This window comes from Ovis aries, chromosome 11 (assembly GCF_016772045.2).
Source record: "Ovis aries strain OAR_USU_Benz2616 breed Rambouillet chromosome 11, ARS-UI_Ramb_v3.0, whole genome shotgun sequence".
NCBI lineage: Eukaryota > Metazoa > Chordata > Mammalia > Artiodactyla > Bovidae > Ovis > Ovis aries.
Genome location: NC_056064.1, coordinates 32,942,127 through 32,963,961, shown reverse-complemented (window position 1 = coordinate 32,963,961; position 21,835 = coordinate 32,942,127). Strand labels below are relative to the sequence as shown.

Genomic DNA, 21,835 nt, shown 5'->3' with positions numbered 1-21,835 from the left:
AGCAAGTCTTTGGGCCCAGCTCTCAGCAGAGCCGCTCTGCTCGCTGTCCTTCAGTTTTTTTTAAGGCAGTTCTATTGCCAAAGTCTGAAAAACCTGGACCGGATGGCTGCTTGGGTTTCTTGGGTTCCTACCAGCCCTGCCCTATCTTCCCACCCCCGTCCTCTCAAGGCCAGTAGAGGTCATCCCATCCTGGAAGGACCAAGAAAGCCCGACCTACTAACCCAGGATGCCAGGGCAGGTGTGGTAGGATGTAAGTTGTCCTTTCCCAGAGACCCCCACCCCCAGGGCCACGTCCCCATCCTCGCTGTCAGTCTGGACCCCTCCCAGCCTGCTGACAGTGGCTCCGCGTCTCTCTGGGCAGCTCTTATCTGGAGTCATGAAACTGTTGCTGGGGAGGGGGCTGAAGGTGGAAGGAAGGAAGGGGGTGGGGAGGGGGTCTCCCCAGGAAGGCAGACGTGGCCCCGATCACGCGCTCGGGGTGAGTCACGGCCACCCCGCCCTGTGAATTCCAGCTGGGGTGGAGCTCCCGAGGTCCCAGGGCGCCGGGTTATGAGAAGCTGCAACAGGGAAAAACCAGATGGGGCCGGAGAGAGGCTGCTGCACTTTTATTGCTTTATTTCTTTACTTCGACCCCACCTCCTGGAGGAAATAGCCGCCAACTGCAGTATTCTTGCCTGGAGATCTCCATGGACAGAGAAGCCTGGTGGGCTACACAGTCCATGGGGCGCAAAGAGTCCAACACGACTGAGCGACTAACACTACACTTTCGACCCCACCTAGGCCCATGGGGTGCCTGTGCTACTTCAGAGCACCTCACACATCCCGAGGACCTTGGGCCACTTCCGGCATCCCTGGTGTCCTCTCCGTGTCCCCCACCAAGCCAGTGTACTGCAGACAAATATGTCATGACCGCGCTGCCAGTCCTACTGACCCTGCCCACCAGGGGCCTTGACACTCTGCTCTGGCTGCGTGTGGGGGTGGGGGGATGGGGGGTGGAAGAATCACATCCATATGCGGCTCCTCCAGGCTGCCCTGGGCATAGCTTTGGCCTGGGAGGGGCTGGTCTGCCTTGCAAATACCAGGCAGTGAGGAGAATCCTGACTTCCTCATTATGGGTCTAAATGGTGCAATCTCTAGGACCTGGGCACACCAGCAGGTACCCCAGAGTCACCGCTGTGGGCAGCTTGGCACGGAGAGTATCCCTGGCCTGGGATCAAGCGGGTCAATGGCCAGCATGTGCCATCTCAAAGAAGTAGGGCCCCCACTTGAGCTTGAAGAACCAGGTTTGGGGACTCACTCCAGTGGGAAAGGTGAGGGGTATGGCTTTGCAAAAAGCAACCAGAGATTAACACAGCGTTTCTCAAAGCATGAGGGGCGACCCTCAAGACCCTTCCAGGGGTTCTGTGAGGTCCTCTTTTCCAAATCGGCATGATGTACATTTTCTCTGTCGACTTCAACCAAAACAACCTACTGCAAGAGACTAAACACAGAGCAACAGGGATGAGGATTCAGCTGTCTTCCAAGCCAGCCACACAAGAAAGAGATTCACAAAACCATGAAACAATGTGGCTCTCTTCACTGTATTTTTTCTTTTGGAAAACATATTTTCACGAAAATTTACTTCTTCCACATGCAAGCTTATTAACTTTATTTTTATTTATTTTTTTTAAAAGAATTTCTTCTGGGCGTAGAAACATCAAAGCCTTTTTTTTAAGATTTTTTTTTTTAATGTGGACCATTTTAAAAGTCTTTATTGAATTTATTACAATATTTCTTCTGTTTTGCGTTTTGGTTTCCTGGCCACGAGGCATGTGGGATCCCAGCGCCTGACCAGAGGAGGTGGAGCCCACACCCCCTGCACTGGAAGGAGAGGTCCTAACCACTGGACCACCAGGGACGTCCTGAGCTTATTAATTTTAAATGAGTGAATAAATAAATATTTAAAATATTTCTTTTGATTTCTTCTAGGTAGACAGCCTTTATTAGGTATGACCCATACACAAAAAACCTCTTTGAGGCCCTCCATAATTTTAAGAGTGTAAAGATTCCTCGAGAAATTAAAAGTAGAGGATTCCCTGGGAGTCTACTGCTTTCAATGCCGTGGGCTCAGGTTCAATTGCTGGTCAGGGAGCTAAGATCCTGTAAGCCACATGTGTGGCCAAAAATAAATAAATAAACAACATTAAAATCAGAACTACCATACAACCCAGCAGTCACACTTCTGGGTGTATATCTAAAGGAGACGAAAACATACTACCAAGGAGATGTCTGCATGCCCATGCTCACCGAGGAGTTACTCACAACAGCCAAGTCAGAAAGAATCTAAATGCCCATCAATGGATGACTGGGTACAGCAGATGTGGTCTATATAATACAATGGAATACTATTCATCCACAAGAAAGAAGGAAATCCTGCCATTTGCAACAATGTGGATGGACCTTGAGAACATTATGCTCAGTGAGATAAGGCAAAGACAAAGACAAGTACTGTATGATTGCACTTAAATGTGGAATCTAAAAAGAACTGAACTCTGAAAAACACAGTGCACTGGGGCTGGGGGAATGGGAGATGGTGTTTAAGGTTCGTACTTGCAACAGGAAGATAAATAAGTCCACAGTACACTGTTAAAGAAATGCACACAGGTCAGCCATGAAAGACACCAGAAGTGTTATAAACATCAAGCTTGCTAAGAGATAAGACCTTAAGTGTTACCATAGAAGAAATGTTATTTATGTGACAAAAACAGGGGTGTTGGCTAATGCTACAATGGTAACCATACTGCAGTATGAATGTATCAGATCAATACAGTATATGCCTTAAAACTGTTATATGTCAGTTATATCTCAATTAAAAAAAAGAGATAGAACGTATAAAGAGGGCTGCTACTGCTAAGTCACTTCAGTCTTGTCTGACTCTGTGCGACCCCATAGATGGCAGCCCACCAGGCTCCCCAGTCCCTGGGATTTTCCAGGCAAGGACACTGGAGTGGGTTGCTATTTCCTTCTCCAATGCATGAAAGTGAAAAGGGAAAGTAAAGTTGCTCATTCGTGCATGACTCTTCGCGACCCCATGGACTGCAGCCCACCAGGCTCCTCCGCCCATGGGATTTTCCAGGCAAGAGTACTGGAGTGGGGTGCCATTGCCTTCTCCGATAAAGAGGGCTCTTAATGCCAAAAACACTTGGGGAACTGCAGGGATGGAAGCAGGGGGTACCCTAGGAGACAGTACAATTCACCATGGTCAAAGTTTGGAAACAGCCCAAGCGCCCATCAACTTCCATAGGCACATGCACAAAAATGTGGGATATGTCTGCAATGGAATGTTATTCAGACATACAAAGGAACAAAATATGACATATGCTACACCGTGGCTGATCCTTAAGGACTTTATGCTAAAAGAAATCAGTCACAAAAGGAGGGTTCCACACGTATGAAGCAGTCACATTCATAGACGCAGTCTATGCATTCATAGACGCATAGAATGGTGGGGGCCCAGGGGCTTCCAGGGAGTTGCTGTTTCAGGGGGTTGAGTTTCAGTTTGCAAGATGAAGAGTTCTGGAAACAATAGTGCGATGGTTGCACAACGACGTGAATGAGCTTAATGATACTGAAGCATAAAAATGGTTAAGATGGTAAATTTTATGTGATGTGCTTTTTTTTTTTAATGGGCTTCCCTGGTGGCTTAGCAGTAAAGAATCTGCCCGCCAGCGCAGGAGACTCCAGTTGGATCCCGGGGTCAGGAAGATCCTCTGAAGAAGGAAATAGCAACCCACTCCAGTATTCTTGCCTGGGAAACCCCATGGACAGAGGGACCTGGTGGGCTAAGTTCATGGGGTCGCAAAGAGTCGGGCATGACTGGGTGACTAAAGAACAACGCCAACAACTTTTTTTTAAAAGGTCCTAAGACGCAGGGGGGCAAATACAGACACCTTCCTGGGAAAGGAGGGAGCAGAAGGGGACATGTTTATGGCAATTATTTTTCCTGCCTGTCCCACCTGGTTACCACAATTTTTCCCACCGCGGGTATTTCTAGCTGTGGGTATTTTCTTTAAATTTTCCTCCCATTTCGGGGTCTTACATCTACAAACATGGACTTTTCAGAGCCTGTCTCCTCATCAGGAAAGCCGCGCTCTGAGTATCTCTTGCCTTTCTCTCTTCCTGTGTTCTACCCACAGCACACTCCCGTGGAGGGCCAAGGTTTGCCTCACTGACCTCCTGTCCTGCAGCGTCAACTCCATTCCCACTGCCCCTAGTTAGGACTGTGTGCTGGCTAGCATTCTGAATCCTTGTGATTCTTATTTTCCTCGTTAATCTCCCTTTTATTCTCGCCCCGTTATTTTCTTTCCATCTCAGCTTGGCCTCTTTTCGTGACATTCTGTGCTGTTCTCACAAAGTCCATTTCCTCCGGAACCTGCCATAGATCATTACAGAGTCAGGGTCTGGCCTCCACACATTTCCCTGACGCACAGGATTTTTTCCCCACTTGTTCACCCTTGAAGGGGGGGCGATCTAGTGAGATCCCCCCACCTATCAAGTCTAGTGTGATGCTGTGATTTACAATACATACATACTTGAACTTTCTGGCACGGAGCTCCTAAACCCTCAGAATTTCCTAAATGATGAGAGAGACAAAGGTGACTTTTGTTATGAGATGACGTTTTAAAATGTTTTTTGTTAATGAGGTGACTTTTGGAAAGTCCCTTGGTCATCTGAGAATGGGGCTGGTAGCCAGGGGAACCAATCTTGTCATTAGTGAAAGTGAAGTCGCTCAGTTGTGTCCAATTCTTTGCAACCCCATGGACTATCGCCTATGAGGCTCCTCCATCCATGGAATGTTCCAGGCAAGAGTACTGGAGTGGGTTTGTCATTTCCTTCTCCAGGGGATCTTCTCCACCCAGGGATCGAACCCGGGTCTCCTGCATTGCAAGCAGATGCTTTTACCATCTGAGCCATGAGGGAAGCTCTTGTCATTAGAAGTTGGGAATTTCAGTCCAGCCCCTGACCTCCAGGGAGGGTACAGAGGATGAAGAGAGTCAGTCACCAGGGGCCAGCAAGGTCATCAGTCACATTGACTGATGAAGCCTCTGGAAAATCTCCACAGTGCAGGGTCCAGAGAGCTTCTGGGTCTGTGAGCACAGGAGGGGTGGAGAGTGGACACCAGTGGGGTGTGGAAGGTCCTGTCCCTCCCCACACCTGGGTCTGTGCCTCTCTCCCATCGAGCGGCTCCTGAGTTACATCCACTATGTTAAACTAGTGAGTAGAATGTTTTCCTGAGCTGTGTGAACCACTGAAGCAAATTCATCTGACCTGAGGAGAGGGTCGTGGGAACCTATAGCCGAGAGCTGGGCGGTCAGAAGCACAGTTGGCCACCTGGACCTGTGATTAGAGTTTGCAGTGCGGGCTGTCCTGTGGGACCGAGCCCTTATCTTCGGGGCCAGACGCTCTCGCTGGGCGAGTGTCAGAACTGAGCTGAACTGTAAGACACCCAACCTGCGTGGGATAACTGTTCGCTGGGGTGAGAACCACACCCACACGCCGAACTTCTGACCTTGTCCCACGGCTGCCTTCCTGGGGGAAGAGCTGAGTCCACCTCTCAGGTTTTTGGTTTGTAAGGAGGCCAGCTTGGCAGGAGGCCACATTCAGGACACTGAGCTAATGCAACTCTGACCTTGGGGAGGGGTGTCTTTGCCCATCACCATGGACTGGGTCTCCCATACTTCAGAAATGAGGTCTGCGGAAAGCCACTATGTGGTCAGTATCCGAGGACCTCCCTGTCCCTGGCCGAGCACAGGGGCCACAGTGGACTTCCGGTGGCCACGGCTCTGTGGTTTCCCTCTTCTGCCTGCCTGGTGGAGGCGGCGTCTGAGGGCCACTTTCTCTGAACACACACAGAGAAGCACGGGGAGGGTGCAGGCAGGGGAGGACTCCAGCAGTGCTGTGTCGACCCCCAAACCGTCACTCTCAAGGGGAAGTGTGGCCGCCTGACTTCCTCAGATTGGGGAGAAGGGCTCCTTCTCCCCCAGGAGGCCTCGACTTCCTGGGGGAGCCGGGTGGCCCCATCTGTCCCAACCGAGCAAGAGGGAGATCCTCCCAGGCTGCCCACCTGTCTCTGTTTTCAGGAATTTTCAGCTTTTTTTGGTGTGTCTCCTCAGGTATTTTAGGGGAAAGCTGGGGGAAGCCACACAGAAGGCTGCCACGCACACGCTATTTTAAACCACAACCACCCCCTTCCCTTTTAAGTTCCAGGTTTCAAGGCTGTTCCCAGGAGGGAGGCCCTGCAGGAAGCGAGCTTGTCTCTGTCTCTCTCTTCCAGGCATGAAGCTGCGGCTTCTGCAATAACACAGTCTGGGGAGGGAGCGGGCGGCCGGGTCCGCATATTAACCAGCAAAGGTGGACAGCTGGCGCTGGAGCCGCCGGAGCCTGTGCGCTCGAGCTCTCGTGCTCGGGGTGGGTAATGAGGCTGTGAGCAAACAGGGTCCTCCCGAGGACAGTAATTAGTCCAGAGGGCAAGCAGGGAGCCTGCAGGCTGCCAGTCTCCTCCTGGGCCCAATGCATCAGAGGTTGCTCCTCTGGGGAAGAACACAGACTGGTTACTGGCCTCGCCTGGGTGGCCAGCTCCGTGTCCCCTCCCCCTTGACATTCTAGCCGCCTCGAGGATTCCCAGGAGAGGGACTGAACTGTCGGGTGCCTGCCAGGGGAAGAAGCTAGAGGATCTCCACAGGCAGGGACCCCGTGCAGACACTAGGCAGCTGCTCACTGAATGAAGGCAACGGCCTCCAAGGAAGGTGGCGGCTGTTGTTCAGTCCCTCAGTCACATCTGACTCTTTGTGGCCCCATGGACTGCAGCATGCCAGGCTTCCCTGTCCTTCACTATCTCCCGGAGTTTGCTCAAATTCATGTCCACAGGGTTGGTGATGCCATCCATCCGTCCTCTGTCACCCTCTTCTCCTCCTGTCCTCAATCTTTCCCAACATCAGGGTCTTTTCCAGTGAGTTGGCTCTTCATATCAGTGGCAAAAGTATTGGAGGAGGAATGGCAAACCACTCCAGTATTCGTGCCATGAGAACAATACAAAAGGAAGGTGGGCAGAGTCTTAAAATGCCGATGGGGATGGAGGAGACACCTGGGGCCAAGCACACACAGGGTGCAAGAAACCGAAACGGATGTACCAGTTAAATGGCAGCCCCTGACAGACAAGTCCGCACTTTCAGTCCCTGGAATGTGTGAATGATGTGTCATTTGGAAAAAGGGTCTTTGCAGATTGATTGCCTTAAAGTCCTCAAGATGAGATCATCCTGGCTTATCCAGGTGGGCCCTGAACCCAACAACAGGTATCTGATAAGAGACAGATACAGGGGAGAAGGGGATAGGAAGATGGAGGCAGAGACTGAAGTGATGGAGCCACAACCGTCAACCTCAGGGGAGCCTGGGCTTGACTTGAGACTTCTGATCTCCAGAACGGTGAGAGAGTAAGTTTCTGTTGTTCTAAGTCACCAACGAGTTTCTCTTGATGGCTCAGTGGTAAAGAACCTACCTGCCAATTCAGGAAGACATGGGTTTGATCCCTGGGTCTGATTCCTGGGTCAGGAAGATACTCTGGAGTAGGAAATAGCAACCTACTCCAGTATTCTTCGGGGGATAATCCCATGGACAGAGGAGCCTGGTGGGCTACAGTCCACAGGGTTGCAAAGAGTCAGATGCAACTAGACAATAACAAGTCACCAAATGAGCAGTCCTGGGAGACAACAGATGGAAGCGGAGGTGATGTGTTTCTCAATGATGCACCTGGGTGGAAAGAAAAGGTCAGACCGAGTGGGCTGGAGCCCTTTTCTCCTCTGCTGCTGACCTCAGGCAGGAGCACAGCTGCAAGCACCTGGGAGCATCACCGGCAGAAACATCCTTGCTGTTTTCACCAGTCCTGGGTCCTCTCTGGATGAATGTACCCCAACACACTCTCCCTTGCTGTCTGCTCCCAGAGGCGGGACTGGGCTGGTCAGAGATGCTCCGTGAGATGGCTCCAAGCCCAATATGAGAAAGAATATTTAAAAACAAGTGGTAAAAGAAATCAATGGGCACCCCTGGTGGCTCCATGGTAAAGAATCTGCCCACCAGTGTGGGAGACTTGGGTTCGGTCCCTGGTCTAGGAAGATCCCACATGCTGTGGAGCAACTAAGCCAGTGCCCCACAACTATTGAGTCTGTGCTCTAGAGCCTGGGAGCTGTAACTACAGAGCCCGTGCTCTTCAACAAGAGAAGCAGCTGCAATGAGAAGCCGAAGCACTGCAACTATAGAGTAGTCCCTGCTCCTCGAGACTACAGACAAGCCCACGTGCAGCAACAAAGACCCAGCATAGCCAAAAATAATTAAATAAATAAAATTGTTAGGAAAAACACATTCTGACACACGCTCCAACAGAATGAACCTTGAGGACATTATGCTAAATGAAGTAAGCCAATCACAGAAGGGCTCAGACTGTATTATTCCACTCATATGAGGTCCCTGGAGCAGCTGAATCCATAGAAACAGGAAGTAGGATGGAGGCTGCCAGGGGCTGGGGGAGGCGGTGCAGAGTTGGTGTTTAATGTGGACAGAGTTGTAGTTTGGGAAAACGAAGAGTTCTGGAGGTGGATGGTTGCATGACAATGTGGATGTGCTTCGTGTCACTGAACTGTACACCTCAATGTTGGTTAAACGAAGTTTTATGTCATCTATGCTTTACTACAATTAAAAAAAATCAAGTGATGAGTTCACAGGCCCTGGAGGTATGTAAGAAGCAGAGCGATCTCTTAGCTCAGTAGTGGCAGGATTTCTGTACCAGGAGGGAAGGCTCTCTAAGGACTCTCTCTCCCTTCTGGCTCCCTGGGAGTCGTCATTAGTGTGGCCTTGGATGCAAGATCCTGGAGCCAAGGGTGTACAGTGTGTGCCGTCCAGGAGACATCCAGGAGGAAGCTGAAGAGGTGGGGCCTCGAGGGAGGAAAGCACTCGGAAGGACCATGAGAGGAGCAAAGACAGACAGAACCCAACCCAGACAGGAAGCCACCTGGATGGGGGAGTTGGAGGAGGAAGAGTTTGGGGGTGGGAGGTGGAGGTGGAGGACTGCAGAAAGGAAACTGGAGGACCCTGGAGACCACCCCCCTGGAGGTGGCACTGGGCCTGTGACTCCCCTGTTCCCTTGACAGTGTCCTTAACTCAGACAGGGTTGAATCAACCAGGACCTATGGGAGTGAAGCAGCTCAGATACACTCAGAAATGTGTCAATCTGGCATCTCACACATTTGTAACCTTTTAGAGGATCAAGTGGGCTTCCCAAAGAAACTGCCTGCCAAAGCAGGAGATTTAAGAGACTCCGGTTCAATCCCTGGGTTGGGAAGATGCCCCCAGGGAGGGCACGGCAACCCACTCCGGTATTCTTGCCTGGAGAACCCCATGGACAGAGGAACCTGGTGGGCTACAGTCCATGGGATCGCAAAGACACAACTGAACGGACTTAGCGCCCACCCACAGAGAATCAGGTAAGTCAGAGAACCTAACAAATGAGACCTGCATTCCAATTTGAAAGGGGTGAGTGCCCAACTGAGGTTGGGCTTATGATTTTAAGCAGCCCACTGAGGGAGGATTTGGCCAAGTCTGTGACAGTTTTGAAATGTTTAACAGAACTTCATATCCACCCTATTTATAAGCTTAATATGTTACATTTTAAGAACTTCTTAGGAGCTTGGGAAAGTCCTGCTTTTTAGGATGGCTATTTACAAACTTAGGAAAACTGGACATATCAAATTTGTAAGATCACTAAGATAGCTAAATAAATTTAGTTAACACAGTTATAAGCCTCCTACCCTTAAATGTGACCACTGAAATCTACTAGATTCATAAACAGAATAATGGCATTTGTAGATTAAACTTAAAATGTTAGGGAAATGGTAGGCTTTAAAGTTTTTCAGTTCAATATATTGAATCATAACTGAGAAAATCTAGCACCCATGAGCACTGTGTGTATGTGTGTGTATATATATGTGTGTAGGGCAAGTGTGTATGTACATGTGTGTATATGTGTATGGATGGGTGTGTATATGTAAATGGGGTGTTTGTGTGTGTGTGTGTACAGTTTGTATGTGTGTATATATTAATGTGTGTGTGTGCGGAGCATGTGGTATCTGCACAAAAAGGCCCCAAGGACCCTGTAAACCTCCCAGGGACACAACGAGGCCAAAGTCGGTTGGTAGGCAGCTATCCTTGTCCTTGTATCCCTGGGGAAAGAGGCATTGAGTGCCCACGCCCACGCCCACACACCCAGACTTTGGAAACAGCAAACAGCAAAGCAAAAGTCACGAAAGCAACCTCTACCCTGGCCTCTCCTTGAGGGAAACGCGCCAGTGTTGGCCTGCTTGCTGGCGAGGCCACTCCTGCCGGGTGCAGGGGAGGAGCTGGAGCCCAGGAGATACTCGCAGGCCCTGGTGGCAGGCTCCCCCCACCCCCGTCCCTGCAGGACCCAGTCACCACTGCCCCCTGCCTGCTGGCCCACCTGGCTGAGGGGCAAGGATGGGCTCTGGTCCCATCGCAGAGCCCGTTCTCATCCCCCAGGCGTGGCTGGTGACTCCTGTGCTCCCATGACCACTGGTCCTGCGGGGTCTGAAGGCGGGCAGGCGCCCCTCCTCAACCATGACAAGTGCCCGCGGCTCTGCTCTCCCCGCCAGGATGCAGCAGGGTGGCTTCATGGCTGCGTGCTGTTTGTGTTTTAACTTTGAAGTCTTTAAAACAGACACCCTTTGCACAAAGCAGGCCTCTGGAAACACATGTCTGACCGCTGCCAAGTGTAATTCAATTAAAATCCAAGAAGCAGCAGTAGCAACAAATAAATAACAAAAGGACGCTTTCTCTTCAGAAAATCATAAAATCAGCTGCAGGCCCAGTAGGCCTGAGGGGGTCTGCTCTGCTCTCTGTGGTCATGGGTCCACCCAGGCTCTGCTGGGGAATGATAGGAGCCCCCAGGCCGAGGCTTGAGTTAACCCCTAGGTCAGTGTGGCCCTGGGCACCCTCCTGTCCCGCTGCACGACAGCACCCCCACCTACAAGTGAGCCTGTCATCAACTCTTTCTTCCCAGAAAGTGGGAGAGATCAGCAGAAGAGGCCTGGATCACCAGGGTTTGAAACCCAAAGAAGAAATTCAGCAAAGAGCACTGTATTCCCTCATCGGACCTTTCAGCTACTGTGCTTTATGACTCTGAAGGTTGGTGGCATTCCCACTATTATACTCCCCAGTCTTCCTTTCCAGTCCCAACCAGCCCCGCATCTTGTGGGTCTGGGATTCTACAGGAAGACTGGGGCCAGCGGGTCCCTGAGGTCTACCGGCTCCTACACTCCACGGATTCTCAGCACTCTGTCATCCATCCTGCAGCCTCCAGGTCTCTACTTAGGAAATAATCTGTCGCTGAAGCCTTCTGAAGCGCATTTAAGCCCATTTGTCTCTCTTGCGGTTAATGTTGTCCATTTTAAATGAAAGGTTTGGTCCATTGTGGAGGGAAATGTAGGTGACAGAGGTTGGGGGGGGGGGTGACTTCCAGGCTCCTTCTGTCTGGCTCCCTGACAACCTGCTTTCCGAGCAGGACACACCTCATGGGGACAGCCTGTTTCTCAGGGTGAGAAGTCAAGGACCTGAGGGCTGTGAGCAAGTGGCAGAGACGGGGGTGGGGTGGGCCCTGGGATTTCTTACTCCACCTCCCACGGCTGCCAGCCCTTGGAGCACATACGTAAGCAAAGGTCGTCCAGAGAAACAGAATTGATAGGGTGTGAGTGGATGAGAGGGAGAGGAGGGAGCGAGGTGTAAGGAACAGTGACCATGCGATCTGGCCAATCTGAAAGCTGGACGGCAGGCTGGGACCCCAGGAAGAGCTGCTGCCGCCACCTCCCCCAGCCTAAACTCAGCACCCCTGCCCCCAGCCTTTCCTCGCAAGGTCTTCAACCGATCTGGGACAAGGCCCACCCGCACTGTGGAAGGCCGCCTGCTTTACTCAAGGTTGACTGATTTAACGCTGCTGCTGCGTGTGTTAGTCACTCAGTTTGCCCTACTCTCTGTGACCCCGTGGACTGTAGCCCGCCAGGCTCCTCTGTCCATGGGATTCTCCAGGCAAGAACACTGGAGTGGGGAGCCATTCCCTTCTCCAGGGGATCTTCCCGACCCAGGGATCCAACCTGGGTCTCCTAAACTGCAGGCAGATTCTCTACCATCTGAGCCACCAGGAAAGCCTGATTTAATGCTAATATCTAAAAAATACCTTTGCAGTAACATCTAGACTCACATTTCACCAGAAACTGGGTACCATGACCTCACCAAGAAGGCACATAAAATCAACCGCCTCCGCACACTGAGAGTCTTTACCACTTTATTTTTTATTTTGGCATGTGAGACGGTTTCCCAACCAGGGGTTGAACCCAGGTCTTCACAGTGAAGGCCCTAAGTCCTAACCACTAGGTCACCAGGGAACCCAAAGGGTCTTTACCACTTTGAATCTCTAGGTCAGAGGCAAGGCCCCGTCACAACCTCCAAGAACCCAGGTAAGCAGAGACGAGTCACAAGGGATGGAAAGTCCAGCTCAAATCCAGCTCACACCCAGGTGTGGGGCTGGTGGGGAAGTGCAGGGAGAGGAGGAAAAGGTCCCCCAGGCTTCTGGCTGAGGGTGAGCCCTGCCCATTTCCCCAAGGCCTTTTCTCTGGGCAGTGGGCAGGGCAGGAATGGACCAGGGAAGGAGCTCTGGCCGGCAGACTCTTCCCCACCCCACTCCTCCTTGGGGCCTCACTGCCCCACAGGCGGAAGAACCTGGGGCCACAACCAGCAGCACCGAGAGGTATCGGTGAGTCCCAGAGACTGCAGGGCGAGGGCAGTGTCCCTGGGGAGGGAGCGGCTCTGCCCATCTCCGGGAGTCACGGAGTTTGTCCTCATTTTCCAGGGACTCTGGGAGGGCGGCAGTGCAGGTGGAGGTGGGTGGAGTGAAAGGGCCCAAGCAACAGGCCCATGACGGCCCAGAGCTTCCTGCCAGGGTCTCAGGCTCTCTCCCATCCCAGTGTCCCTGGGTTCTGCCCACAGGTTCTCCTCAGTGGCCAGACTCCCTCCAGAGCAGGGCCCACATGCGACACACCTGCTCTCGAGTCCCCAGCCAGCTGCCCCTGCTCCTCTGGGGTTCCTGGCCAGCTGCCACCAGTTTTCCAAAAGTAAGTTGTTTCTCTAATTCTATCCCACTGCCCGTTCTCCTATTCCAGGCCTTCCCCCACCTCCCAGAGCCCCATGCCCCTCAGAGTGCCCCCATGTCTGAGCCCTAGCTCATGGACCATCCTCCCACTGAGACACGTCACAGCACAAATACCTTTATCAAGCTCCCCGTGCCTGACCAGGCCGATTCTTAGCCAGCAGGCGATTTATAGAGAGGTGAGAATTCTCACAACCGGTTAATTGGAACCTTCTGTGTCTGTTTCCATCTCCGAGAACCTTCCCCTCCTGATGGTCTCTAGGCTGGCAGCTGCTTGGAAACCCTGTGGGAGTTTTTACCCCAAAACTCCACAACTCTAGGAGAAAATGGGGATGAGGTCTGCAACTGGGAATGACAGAAAGTCCAGAAGACAGGCTCATTCCAGGAAAACTCAACTGAAGGGAGTTCTTTTATCTGGAGAGGTGGATGGAGGCTACTTACAGGAAATGGGGCGCATCCAGAATGCGTGCATGCTAAGTCACTTCAGTTGTGTCTGACTCTTTGTGACCCCATGGACTGCAGCCTGCCAGGCTCCTCTGTCCAGGGGATTCTCCAGGAAAGAATACTGGAGTAGGTTGCCATTTCCTTTTCCACAGAGACAGGGATATAAACAGTCTGGGAAGCTGGAGGGGAATTCCTGGGTCCCCAGGACATGGGTGGGGACTGGAGATGATGGGAGCTTAGCAAGGAAGGCATCTTGAAGGTCCCTGTGCTCCTAAGCCCTATGGGCCTGACTCCAGACTCACTGAAGGTGTCTTTGCCTCTGGGAGAGGTGGGAGTGTTGGGCTGGAAGAAGGTGCTCAATTGCTTCAGCTTCCCATTTGAGGAGGAAGGGGACAATCGTCTGGCTCAGAGGCAGAAATCATCCCATCTGGCTGGCACTGAACTGCTGCCTGCTTCAGGTGACATGGGAAGGCTGTACCCAAGGGGCCACATGGGAGAAGGGCTGAGCCTCCTGACTGGCTTCAGCTGATAAAGACTGAACTTCTGCATGCCTTCACCAAGGCGGCTAAGTACAGCTGTGCAGGGTGTGCACTGCACAAGGGTGTCTGGATGGGGTTGAACTTGCCAAGCTTTGACTGTGTCTCAGCCAACCAGACAGGTGTCTCCTACTTCTCACAAAGGGGCTGTGTGGGCCTGGGGTGGCCTTAGGTCTCCCTGGAAGCAACTGAGGGAATGAGGCATCCTTGGGCCCTCTGCACTTCTCACTGAATGGCCTTCACACCTCCAGTCCTTGGCTGCCAGGAGCAGGGGTGTGGCCACGCTCCATGGAGGGGCAGTGAGCTCATGAAACATGCCCCTTATAGGGACCACTCTCTCTTCAAGCTGGGTTCTGCTCTCCTCTTCCTCCAATATTAATTCATCTTGGCCACCACCATCTCGACATCTTATTTTAACAAATAAGCTACTGAAAAAAGTACCAGTTAGGTCTTCCCGGGTGGCTCAGCGGTGAAGAATCCGTCTGCCAATGCAGGAGATGTGGGTTTGATCCCTGACTTGGGAAGACCCCATATGTCACAGAACAACTAAGCCCGTGCACCACAACTACTGAGCCTGTGCTCTGGAGCCTGGGAGCGGCACCTAGTGAAGCCCTTGTGCCCTGGAGCCTGTGCTCTGCAACAAGAGAAGCCACCGCAGTGAGAACCCCAAGCACTGCAACTAGAGAGTAGCCCCATTCTGTGCAGCTAGAGAAGAGGCCATGCAGCAACCGAGACCCAGCGCGGTCAACTACAAATGAATGAAAGAAACAGTGGCACTTGCAGAGTGTGCTGGGGGACAAATGGGGGCCAAGGCCATGAGAAGGAGGTGTGGGCAGGAGAGGCTCAGGCCTGAGCACCAGGGCCACCGGGAGGGGCTGTCAGGGCAGGAGAGACAAAGCCCCACCTGGGAGCTGGTCTGTTTGGGAGCCCTGAGGGAGGAGAGGTTTGTGCCCGTATGTGGGGATCAGTCCTAGCTCTTGCACAAACTGGGGACAAGGGAGTGACATCAGAGCATGACAGGGACTCTGGCTCACGTGTGAATGAACGGGTCCATCCTGATGCCACAGGAGCCTGGTAGAAGCTGTGAGGCGGTCGGAAACCTCAGTGGTTCCTCAGCCACACAGCCTCTCACTGTGCTGGCCAGAGAAGGGAAAGGGGCTGTGCTGGGGCCAGGGCCAAGGGTCCCCGGTCCCCAGAGAAGGCTGCCACAACTTGGAGCCCTTTTTCAAGGCCTTGTTGAGCACATGCTGGCTTCCTGATCCTCATAATCTGTCCATGAGGTGGGGGAACAATTTTACTCCGGTTTCTCCTGCCTCCCAGGGCCTAGAGCAGTGCCTGGAGGGGCAGACACCGGACTGTACAACAGATGAATCTCTTTGAGGTCTTATTTTGGCTCATCTGTATTTTCTCATTTTTGAACAATTGTCTTGTTCAGTTGCTCAGTCATGTCCGACTTTGTGACCCCGTGGACTGCAGCACTCCAGGCTTCCCTGTCCTTCACCAACTCCCAGAGTTTGCTGGGAGTTGGACTCATGTCCATTGAGTCAATGATGCCATCCAACCGTCTCATCCTCTGTCGTCCCCTTTTCTTCCTGTCTTCAATCTTCCCCAGCATCAGGGTCTTTGCCAGTGGGTTAGCTCTTCACATCAGGTGGCCAAAGTATTGGAGTTTCAGCTTCAGCATAGGTCCTTCCAGTGAATATTCAGGGTTGATGTCCTATAGGATTGACTGGTTGGATCTCCCTGCAGCCCAAGGGACTCTCAAGAGACTTCTCCAGCACCACAGTTCAAAAGCAGCATTGTTCAAAACAATGATGATGCACTGTTTTTTTTTAAAAAGAAAACCTACCGTTTCTTACTTTAAGTGAGATCCTGTCGACCTCACAGGACTATTTAAAGAGCTAAATAAACAGGAGAAAATGCTTTATGGACCGGGAAGCAGGGCATGGGCAGGAGGGATGTCCCTAGAGCTTCCCCCACTCAAGGCGCTGGCCCCTACCAGACTAGACAACGAAATGACCCCCACTCCTTCCTGTTCTCACGGTCCCCGGCTGCCTTCCTGCCATGAAGGCTAGGGGGTGGGGGCAGCCCTGGGAAGCTGACCAAGATGAGCTGAACAACAGAGATGCAAAGTCTGCTTCTCACCCAGGGAAAGGGAGAGACACAGAGAAGAGATGGTGGGAGGGGGAGCGGCAGAGGCCGAGAAAAGCTGGGACGCAGAGGACAGCGTGGGCAGGGGCAGCCGTGGCTGGGGGCACGGCCCTCAGGCCCGACGTGAGGCCACCCTGCAGGTGAACACTGTCCTTGTCCACTCCTGCCTGACTCCTTGTCTATACTGGTGAAGATGAAGTTAGAAACATCGAAATGCCACATCGCCTGAACAGCAGCCGTCGGCAGAACTCCATATGGCTGCAGCAGCCAGGAGTCTGAGCTAATAAAAGTTGAAAAAAAAAAAAAAAGAAGAAGGCTGGGAAATGCTCCCAGAGAGCCACGTGGGCGCCGCTTGGGCCAGCGAGTGGGGTGGGGAGGAGAGCCAGGCACCATGAAGGCCAGCCCCCACCCCTGCCTGGCTGGCCAAGGTCACTGTGCTCATCAGGACAGCCACTTCCAGGGGCAGCGATGGAGCCTGCCATTTTTGACCACTGCCCCCACCCCAACCCCTGTTTCTCCTAATGAAAGTGGATAGGACACAGCTGGCAGGCCAGGGGAGGGAGGTGGATGGCAGGCTGAGACCCCACTTTGGGGAGGGGATCTCCTTGGATGTGGACCCCACTCCTTGAGCATCCTGATGGGGAAGCCAGACCAAGACCTGAGTCACCTGGATAACTCTCTCGGAGGTGGCTTCTGCCTGCAGGAGGTTGGGGGGACTGTTTTGGCAGGTGCAGGGGAGCCCGAAGGAGGTCTCTCCCCACCAGACCTGCAGTCAGGACAGCTGGCCCAGCCTCAGGCCCTGGCCTCACTCCTGGCCACACAGAGGTGGCCGCATCCCTGGCCTTGGAAACCAGCAGAGCAGGCCCTGGCCTGGGGCTCCCCCTGCCTCGGCATCACTGGAAGTGCCCAGCCTGGCCAGAGAGCAGCAGGGTTTAGAGAGGGAGGAAGCTTTCTCTCTGCGGATGGAATCAACATGATTCAGCACAAGGAGCGTGGAGGCCGGGCCCTCCAGCCAGGCTCCGTTCCCTGCTGCCACCTCAGCAGAGGCCCCAGACGGCACCTGCCATGGGGTCCCTGCGGTGCCCACGGAGGCCGGGCACCATGCCACTCCTCTCTCCAAGAACACCACTGCCTGGCGGGCTGCCAAGAACAGCCAAGTCCTGTGGACAGGGCTCCCGGGAATCCAACCAAATGAAAGCAAACTCGCCAGATCTCTCGACTGCACCCACGGGCCTGGCAAATAAGCCCCGGGGTGCACAGCCCGGACCCAAGGGCTTGCTGGGGACACACCAAGACAGCGTGTCCCTGGCGCACGACTTACTACAGCTCGCCACAACCTAGCGGTGTCAACCGCCTGCCAGGGACAGAGGTGGTGGGGGGGGGGGGTCTCCACTCTCAGGAAGTGTGGGACTTAGTCTAACAAAATGGACAGTGGGGAAAATGACGTACATATGGACGATTAAATCCATACAGCCTAACCGGCAACTGAATCTCAGAGTCCGTGGGCTGACGTGGCCCAGGAGGGTGGCCTTGGAAACATAAGGAGCATTCCATGGAAATGAGGACGTGCATCCCAGGTGGAGAAGATCAAGGCTAAGGGTGGGGAACTCCCTGCTTGTTCTGGGGGTTGTCAGATGAAAAAGGCAACCTCTTGCTCATCTTTCTGCCAAGCCTCTGGGTTCCCAGGCAGACTTATCCAGACCCCTGGGGCAGCCAGCACCCTAGGTTCCTGAGGGCTCTTTTCTGCATTGTGAGGGTGGCTTGTGTTCCCAGGCGTAGCGTGAGGCCAGCCCAGTCACCCTGGTCACGTGGCCTGAGCCATACCATCAGACTGACCCTAGAACTGCCCTGCCCAACAAGGCTGCACCATATAAACCAACCCAATCAGATCCTCTTTACGGAAAAGCTGGGAGATGGGTCACTTCAGCTTGGTGTATGCTGGGGGAACTGAGCCCCTACTCTGGTGCTCCATGAGGCTGGGAGACGACCGAGTCTGGGACCCGGGGACTCAGAGCAATCCCTGTATCCAAGAGATGACCCCCGCCTCCTACATGGGCTGGCACTCGCCCTCTCTCCACGACTAATGGGTCCTTCTTCCCAGGGCATCTTGAAGATTACAGGTGTGAGCTGAAGACTTAGGAAGTGACACCTGGAGAAGGGGGAGGTCTGGGGGAGGGGAGTGGAGCAGCCTCTTTCATCCACAATTAGCTTCTTTCACCCCCCAGCTCCCTGAGCGCTGCCCCACACTGCTTCTGAACTTTCAGTGAGTTCTGGCCCAGACTGAGCCCTAGTCAGGCAGACAGAATCTAAAACCTCCTGGGCCCAGCCTGAAAAAGGTGACTGAGACCCTGCCAGCAGCCCGGCCAGACCCCAAGCAAATACTCTCGTTCCTTGCCGTTGTTGCCGTGAGAACGGGTTTAGGTTTGCAGAGCCGATGCAATCTCACACAGTTGTAGCATCTGCTCTGCTCAGTACCTTAGATACCCTCAGGGAAACGAGGAACACAACTCACAGGTTATCGGCTGGGTCCCAAGTGGGAGCAGACTGAGGACCGGAATGCAAGCTGCCCGAGCTGACCCTAGGCCCCAGGCTCTTCTCAAGATGGCAGGACTCCTCAAGGGAAGGGGACTCCCCTTGGCTCCTTCCCTCAGCAGGCAGCTTCCTGGGAGCCTGCTTCCCTCCCCACTGCACAGCTCAGCATCCTAAACACCAAGGAGGCCTCCCCATACTGCTCAGGCAAGGGACATGCAGGGACAGGCTGGAGAGTCTCCAGTCAGGAAACTCCCCCCCCCCAAATCTAAGACCAGAGAGACTCCTAGATTCAGAAGCAGAGGCACCGGCAGCCACAGTCCTTCAGCCCACTGCAACTGTCACACGTGGTCCCCAGGCCCATTTCCATATCTTGAGCCTGTCACAAGTCACACAGGTTGGGAAGGAGAGGTCCCAGACAGGGGTGTATTCTGAACCTGGGGTCTGTGAACCCTCCAACATTCTTGCAGGACTGTGAATGTTGGCACATTGTTCTGGGAAGAGTGTGGAGAGATCGTTCAGGGCTCCAAAGAGCTCACGGCCCATAGAGACCAGGACAACCTCCAGCCCCCTCCCACGGGGCTCTGGGCAGCCACACACATGGACAAACACAGGAGAAGGTGAGGATGACCGTGACCGTGACCGTCTGGGCTCCCATTCCCTCTGCCTGTTCACTGATGCCCACCCTTGTGCTCTGGGGGGCAGGAACAGTGTCCCAGCATGACCGAACCCTGAGCTCCGCACACCCACCTCCGCCTCCTGTTACTTATGCGCCCCTGCTGGTCCGACCCTAGGGAGCCCTGGGTGTTTCCTGTCTCTCAGTGACTGCTCATTCGCTTTCTGAACATCACCACCCCCGGCCTAGAGGAGGAAACTGGAAAGGAAAACAAGATTTGGGGGAAAGAGCCACTTCTGTGCACAGCACAGATGCAGCTCCTCATCCCTCCCAAACAGCCTCAGGGTCCTAGAAAACCACCTCTTGCTTCCCACGGACATTTGGACACTGGGGCTCACATCCTGTGCTGCCCAGGTCTCCCAGCCACTCCCTGGAGGGCCCTGATCTGCACCTTAGGCAGGCCCGTTGCCGGCTCTGCAGAGCCCACAGGCCTCAACCAGAGGTCACGAGAGCCCAGGACGTGCCTGGAGCAGGAGGGCAAGTTATTCTGCTGTTTCTGCAGCAAAGGGGAAGCCTGGCTGACCTCCTCCGACCCTTATCAGCTGTGCCACTGTGTCAGGACAGAAGAGTGTCAGGACACCAACGAGCCACCATCTGTTAGGAAATGCTCCCTGTCTCCGGACGCTGTGGGTGACACAGACAGTATTAGTTGCTCAGTCGTGTCTGTCTCTGTGACTCCATGGACTGAGGCCTCTGTCCATGGGATCCTCCAGGCAAGAATACTGGAGTGGGTAGCCATTCCCTTCTCCAGGGGATCTTCCCAACCCAGGGATGAAACCCAGGTCTCCCGCATTGCAGGCGGATTCTTTACTGTCTGAGCCATCAGGGAAACCTGTGGGGGACACAGGGATGTGTCTACTCTCCAAAAACCAAGGGGAAGCTCAGGTTCTCCAGGATGTGGAATCACACTCATCTTGCAGGCCCCACCCGAACGACTGGCCCTGACTGGCCCTCGAGAACAGGGGCTGCACTCTGCTTTTTCAGCCCCAGGAGGGCTTGCCTTGACCCCCACTGTCAGCCCCTCCATGGTCCTGTACCCTCTGCAGCACCCACCCCAGTGCCGGGAGACAGCATACAATCAGAGAAAGCATCTCACCGTCTGGTTGCAAATGGATATGATGGTGTGGAAAACCCATTATTCTGATAGAAAGCAAAACAGTTTCCACAGAGGCCATAACCTGGCTTTCAGTTCTTGAAAGACAAAGAAACACACACCACTAAAAAGTTACTAAATGTGAACTGTCATCTTTCTCTGAAGATTCAGTTCAGAGATGGCACCTGGGGAAACAGCAGCATCTCAGGTAGCCTTCTGGATGCTATTTGGGAAAGTGGAGGGGAGAGCAGAAACCCCAGGCTTCCCAAGCCCCCAGGCCTCTGGCTCCCTCTCCCTGTGTGCACACAGCTTGGGAACACACACTCCAGGGTGACCACACACCAGATCCCTAGTGGGATAGGGGGGTGCTACAGACTCCAGGAGGGATGAGGGTCTGATTGATTTCTGAAGCTTCCCCCAGGAAGGCTCTCTGACGGCCTCTTTCAACAGTGATGGGAGAACTTCAGACAGGCCACCTCAGAGCCCCTTCCCCATCCCCACTAGACTCCACCACTGAGCCAGAATATGGGGCTTGGACTCAGCTACCCCGCAAAGGTCGGCCAGGACAAACCCTAGGGATGCAGGAGGGGAGCCTTCCTGCCTCTCTCCCACTGGACAGAATCCACAGAAGGGATGAAAAAGTGAAGAAGGAAAACAAGCCCAAGAGAAGTGGACAGCAATGGCCCCAGGGAGACCCAAAGCAGAGGGGACCCTCCAGAGGTGCCAAGGCAGTGCCTAACCAGGGGGATCAGGCTGAGGGCAGGGCCCAGGCAGCCTTGGAAAGCCCTGCGGCCAGCCGGTCCCACGGGAACCGGGCCAGCTCCCCCACCCCACCGCTCGGCTCCAGGCTGAGCTCCGGTCAAAGTTAGTCAGGGGAGAGAAGACCTGTCTCCCACCTGAACCCCCTCTCACCCAGGGTGCCTCCCGGCAAGCGAAGCCCCTGGGGGCTGGAATCTCACCAGTCCCAGAGCTGTGCCCTTGGACTCCCCCTGGGGAAGCTGACAACTGCGCATTCTTTGAGGACCCTTGATGGGAGAGACTGCCAGTGGGTAGCGGGTAAGAGAAGCACCTTGGCTCAGGCAGGCGTCCCCCGCCGCCCACCGCCCCGGGCCAGCCTCCTCCTCTGCCTGCGGAGGAGAGAAACGAGGACATTATTCCAACAGGTC

At 53.7% G+C, this 21,835-nt stretch overlaps 1 protein-coding gene across 3 annotated transcripts in view; it reads right to left on the bottom strand.

The window, feature by feature from the left end:
• The window catches only part of LRRC75A (leucine rich repeat containing 75A), a 34,404-nt gene that overhangs the window by 11,971 nt on the left and 598 nt on the right, over positions 1-21,835 (bottom strand). Inside the window, exon 1 of one of the 3 annotated variants that reach the window (XM_027974845.3) lies at positions 21,629-21,732. The exons of the other annotated variants lie outside the window; for them this stretch is intronic. Coding sequence (XP_027830646.1) covers positions 21,629-21,682 — 54 coding nt within the window. The 5' untranslated portion in view covers positions 21,683-21,732. Of the gene's footprint in view, positions 1-21,628; positions 21,733-21,835 lie in introns of those variants that run through there. 3 annotated transcript variants of the gene reach the window in all.